This window comes from Vipera berus (assembly GCF_964194415.1).
Source record: "Vipera berus genome assembly, chromosome: 3".
Classification (NCBI taxonomy): Eukaryota; Metazoa; Chordata; class Lepidosauria; order Squamata; family Viperidae; genus Vipera; species Vipera berus.
The window spans coordinates 197,305,376-197,311,375 of record NC_138204.1 but is presented as its reverse complement, the minus strand read 5'-3'; the positions used below and the strand labels follow the sequence as shown (position 1 = coordinate 197,311,375).

Genomic DNA, 6,000 nt, shown 5'->3' with positions numbered 1-6,000 from the left:
GTCGGACACGACTTCGCAGCTAACAACAACAAGCAAAGAAGAGCAGGTCGCGACCGCCTTCCCAGACCGAGGAGCCGTTGCCTTTCACTCACACACTCACACACACACACACACACCAAATCTTCCCCGTTCACTATGCCCGCGCACACCCCTTTTATCTCAGACGGCGCCGCCTCAATAGGCGGCCGGCACGATTCCCGCTTCCCTCCGCCGGCGGCAGCGATCTCAGGAGCCCCGACGAGTCAGCTCAGTCCGCCGCCCGCCAGCGACGGCGGAGCCGGCCTCTCCACGTGTCAGGGCGGGGCGAGCGGACGGCGAAGGCGGGGCTGGCCGGAGCTCAGGCTGCGGTGCGCCAGCACGGACGGCAGGCGGTGGGAGCGGCTGCGGCGTTGGCAGCTCCCCGCTTCTCCCCTCTCTGCCACTTCGCCGTCCTTCGCGCAGGAGCCCAGCTTGCTGTCTCCGCCAGGCGGGCCAGGCGGGATGGGGCCCCTCCGGGAAAGCGGCAAGGTGAGAGGGCGACGGGAGGGGGGGAGCGGAGAAGGGGAACCGGGGGCAATTGCAGGGAGGGAGGAAAACCAAGGTAGGAGCCAGATCTCCTTTCCAACCTGCCCGTCTGTCTGCATGCTCCTCAGCTACCTAAAGACTCGAGCCCAAATGCACACGCGACCCGTGCATGCCTACGTTCTGTGAAGTGGGCAAACGCGTGGATTACCCGCTTCGGTACACAAGACAGAAAAGACCGCTGCTTCATCTTACCCCACCCAAACTCCGGCCACGCAAAATGCCCTTCGAGAAGCGGTGTTTAAATGCCGGGGGCGGGGGAGGGATGCTCGTCACCCCGATCGTGATTGACAGCCCCTCGACCGTCGGTGGGAAACTGCATGGGTTGGTTGATTGGTAGGATGATGGATGGATGGATGGATGGATGGATGGATGGATGGACGGACGGAGATTGAGTATTGGGCGGGGGGGGGTAAGGATGAGGCTGCAGGACACCCTTATGGGTAGAAGCTGGACCTGATCCCTCCCCAGTTGAAGGTATGCATCCTTCACGCACCCACCCGCCCCACTTCCAAGGAGGCTGACATCATTTTCTGTGGCTCTGCCTCTGCTGCGGATCTTTCTCTATAGAATGGGTGGGTGGGATCAAGCTCAAAAATAAATAACGTCAGCCCAAAGCTCAGAAAGGTACGGGCAGGGAGGTGGGGGTGGGGGGAAGGAGTAGAGAGAATGAAGCTCAACAATACATCATCTCAAAGCTGGATCGCCTCCCACCCCTTTCCCCATGTAGCTGAGTCTTTTGGGATTCCAGGGACCAGAGTGGTGGTGAAGAGACAGGAGGACTCTGATAATTGTGTTTTGAGTCCCTCTTCCAGCTGAGGCACAGCAGAATAAATTCATTACTATTTCTCCCTGGTGATGCTGGCTGGGCCTCTGAGTCTCTCAATTAGGAAACTGTTTCTTTTGAAAGGTTAATATACCTTCATTCTTTGCATCTGACATTGGAGTTCATTTCTAAATAGAGTACCTTCCCCAAGGAAACAAAGCTAAGACCAATCTATTAACAATTAATATAATGTACCTTTTTGTGTTTCCAAGGTGAGTTGAAATATATGTGGATTTACTGCAAAAGAGCTAAGGTACAGTACGTTGACCAGATCTCTGTATAAACCCTAAGAGTTTTTGGACATTACAACAGTTCTTTGCTCAAAGACTGACCTTCAACTAGAAGCCCAGCTCTTCAATTGGAGCCCCCCTGTGAGTGGATCTCTATCAAACATTCATTACTCAGTAGACTCAAGGACTGATCATGTGCCAAAAACCCCAGTCCCAAAATTAGACCGAAATTACACTTGATTTAATGAAACGTAAATGAATGATTGATAATAATCATATTATGTAATGATACAGTGAGAATGATTGATTGATAAATTGAATGATTGCTAAAGGAATTGATGAAACAAAGACCTCAGAAATATTACCCAGTCAAGTTGCATTAACATTTGGAGATAACTACTAGAGAAGCTCTTAAACATGGTAGCCCCTGAGTTTCAGCTTGTGTATCCTTAACTAATATGATAAACATGTTCATGGGCCCCTTTTTCATGTTTATCAATTCTGTTTTGACTTATTAAGGCATCCAGTGGCCCAATGCCAAAGACATTAATGGAGTGAATGCTTAAGAACCACCTAAAATCAGTTCTAGTTGACCAAGGGGAAACACCAGCCCAGCCTTGCCCAATCTTGAAAATGTTCAACTGGATCAGGTGGGAAACAAAAAATCCTAGGTCTGGAACCTAAACTGCAAGTTGGAAAAACATCATGAAAGCCATGGTGGACTACTTCTGTACCACTATTGAGAAAACAGCTTGGATGTGTCCATGTAGTCAACAGGAATCAAACTTAGCTCAAAGATTTTCCTATGAGATTACTATGATAGACTATGAAACTATTTTGTTTCTAGATTTAGTCTCTCATGGGAACATCTAATATCTCCTTACCTGACAATATGATGCTCCTCAGGTGTATTTGAATTGTATTTGATAGGACAGTGTTTCTCTACCTTGGCAGCTTGAAGATGTGTGGACCAACTCCAGCAAACAAGCGCTGGTTGGGGAATTCTGGGAGTTGAAGTCCACACATCTTCAAGGAATCACTGAATTAAGGGATTTTCTATGGGACACCACATTGGAGAAGGCCGATTTAGCTGCATCTCCGTTATTTCACAGATGTCTGAAAATGTTTGATGATTGAAAGTACCTCCTGTAGATGGAAAACCTCATCCTATTGCTGAGCCATAGACTTTTCCTTTTGTTTTTCTTTTTGAAGCAAATAATGTTATTGCTTAAATAAAACCATTAATTCATTTAATTTTTAATTTAATTAGGATTACAATAATTAATTCACAAAAGAAGATAGGGAACACAAAGACATACACACTGTTACAAGAATAGCAGAAAGAAAAAAAGGAAATGAGAAATACGCATAGGAAATCATTCAGCTTAATTTTTAAATACTTCGCTGTTTATTGATCGTACGTTGAGTGATCATTCAGTTACATTGATAAAAAGGAAGTTGGCAAACTGAAAGCAAACACATATTGGTGATTCAAAATAGTAAATTTGGAATCACATTGGCTTTCCAACACCCAAAACTGGCTTCTTTGCTCCCCTTACGCCTGTTCTTGATAAATCTATAATTCTTCATACATTGATAAATTTCAAAAAAAAGTAGTACACTTTTTAAACCAAGATGGGATCTATTCTGGGATAAACCCAACCATATGAATAAGTATATCCATGCTTAATTTATACTTCCAACCAAATAATGTTAGCTGTCAACTTTCTTAAACATTTTCTAGGATGTCAGTAAATTAGAAGAAAAATGATAAATGAGAATCATTAAATTATCTTTAAGACCATTATCAGTGAATCTATGTTTATAGGATATTGCAAATGTTTATTCCAGAATTCTTGAAAATAACTAATACTCTTTGTGTATTAAAAATATAGATATGGCATCATCCAAAACATGGAAAATATTGATAGTAATTATAGTAATAGTAATAGCCAGTACATTTTGAAGCAACTGTAAAAATAATATTGCTTAATTGAAGATGAGAAGCCCATTCTATTTTAGGCAATTCAAACTCCAGTTAAAATAATTCATATGTTGGCAAAAAGCTGGTTTGAAGTAGCTGATCACAACTTCCAACCTATAATTTTGCAAATGGGATCATTCAAGAATAAAAGTTAGTTTTGGGAATAAGGATTAAAAATACATTTCTGTCCCAAATTCATTTATTTATATTTGGGTGCAACCCAATTTCAAATCAACTCTGGGCTGTTCACTTAAGTAAATAAGATGTGATCTAGAAGGTTGCTCTTTCTGTACAAAAAAAATGCCAAAATTTAATATCTTTTCAATTCATTTTTAAAAATTAGAAATATTTTTACATAGAAGTAATATTCATTTTTATGTTATATTTTTACTATAGGAGTTATAGCTATGTGTGATCAAAAATATATTTATATCCACAAATAAACTTTCCTTAGAATAAAAATTTACAGTTTTTTAAAAGAATTCAAGCAATAATTGAAAGCCAATTATTACAAATTGTCACAGAAATATTAGAGTCTATAGGAAGAATATGGAGCTTCAGTTAATTGTGTAATCTGACAAATTATCAAATATTGGTGTAGAAAAATAGGTAGTTATTGGTAAGACCTAATGAGACATAATATAGTACAGCATGCATGAATAATTTGTATTCAATTCGAGAATTCTTGTACTGAAAGTTTCCTGTGTTTCATAGCAGGCCAGGTGCTTCAGTGTGCTAAATCTGAAGATAAAGGAGGTCTTTTAGAAGTTATGAAGTATTATGATAAACAAAGAAATAATACCATTTGTAATAACTGTAGCAATAGGAAACCATAGTGTATTAATTCAATTAAAGTAAGAGAAATATCCACACAAGCAAGATTTATTTCAAAAATTACCACTGCACCTTATCAAAGGCTTTCTCTGCATCCAATGATGCACAACATCCTCACTGATTTCAATAGTTTTGAATGTGTGCTCAGAACGTAATATAAATGTACATATATGCATGCCAAAAGGCAATCATTGGCCTCCAAGCCAGATGGTTCATTGTTTTCAACCGGTGTGCTAATTACACAAGCTTTCATTGGATAAAATACAATGCCAGCAGCCATTTTGCTGATGTCATGTTATTAGTCAGGACATGGGTGTAAGTGGATCTAGGAAACAGTAGAGACAACTTTCAATAAAAGAGAATATCTGTAGCTCAGATAATGACCTGTGGAGTTCTTGGTGTTCCTTGAATGTGGTTTGTTTAATTGCAGAAGTTTCCTTACTCAGCTAGGGAGCGTCATCAGGGCAAGTGACACTACTATCTTTTCCCTTTAGAAAGAGCACAAGATGCAGGACAAGGAGTTTTGCCGCAGCCGGATTCCTCGTTTGGTACTTCGGCCTCATCACCCGCAGCAGCACTTCCCTTACCAGAAGGTGTCTCCAGCATCGGAATCCCCTTTTTCTGAAGAGGAAAGCAAAGAATTCAACCCTTTAAGCTCATCTGGAGGGTCTGCAAGAACAATCAGCAGCAACAGCTTTTGCTCAGGTATTACTGAAAAAAAAATGTTCTTCAGTTAGGATCAAGGGCTGTTTTTATCGTATTCTCATTGAATGATCTTAGTGGTCTTGTAATCCACCCTCCCCACCCGCCCAGAATGCAACTCTCAATTTTCCTTTATATATGAAAGTTGTCCTTTCTCCACCACTGGGGATAATCTGTAGCCATTGTGATAAGCAGTTATGAATTTATCAAACTTCCATCTAAAGATGTCCAAGTATGGATAGTTCTCAACTTACAACCATTTGCTTAGCAACTGTTCAAAGTTATGACTGCCCCCCCCCAAAAAAAAGCTAATTTCAACCTGGTTTCAAGGCTCCATTGTTCTTCCCCCTGCAGTCACACGATTGTATTTTGGACACTCAACCATCAGACTACAGCTGTTTGCAATGGTCACATAATTGCAATTTACAGTGGTTTTGTCAAAAAACAGCATTTACTTCAGGTTTCCAACAAAAGACTCCTCATAGTGAAAGCCATCACATTCACTTTACAACTGCCACATTCACTTAATGACCACCGCAATAAAAGTTGTGAAATCAGGTCTAGTCACATGGTGACCTGTTTACAAATGTCACGATATATGACAGTTTACAAGGCTCCATTATGATCATAACTTGAAAACAATCGATATGGAATTCATTAACAAAACATAAACTGATGACCACTATTGAAAACTGTGATACAAAACCATCTTCTACACTACAGGATTCCCTAGCCATTCTGGCATATTTGGAAGTGTAAGCAAGCACTATCAATGTTGCTATGTTGGGCGTGGCCTGTATAAAACACTCATTTTCCCATAGAAGGGAAAACTGGTCAAACTATTTGTCAAATCAAGTCATTTG

General features: G+C 41.0%; 1 protein-coding gene across 1 annotated transcript in view; it reads left to right on the top strand.

Annotated features, from left to right (window-relative positions):
- Positions 1 to 480: 480 nt before the first annotated feature.
- SYBU (syntabulin) overlaps positions 481 to 6,000 on the top strand; it is a gene marked incomplete at both ends in the record, with an annotated part of 46,977 nt that continues 41,457 nt past the window's right edge. The window contains 2 exons of the mRNA XM_081325622.1: positions 481 to 507; positions 4,930 to 5,140. Of these exons, the coding sequence (XP_081181748.1) occupies positions 481 to 507; positions 4,930 to 5,140 (238 nt within the window). The remainder of the gene's footprint in view (positions 508 to 4,929; positions 5,141 to 6,000) is intronic.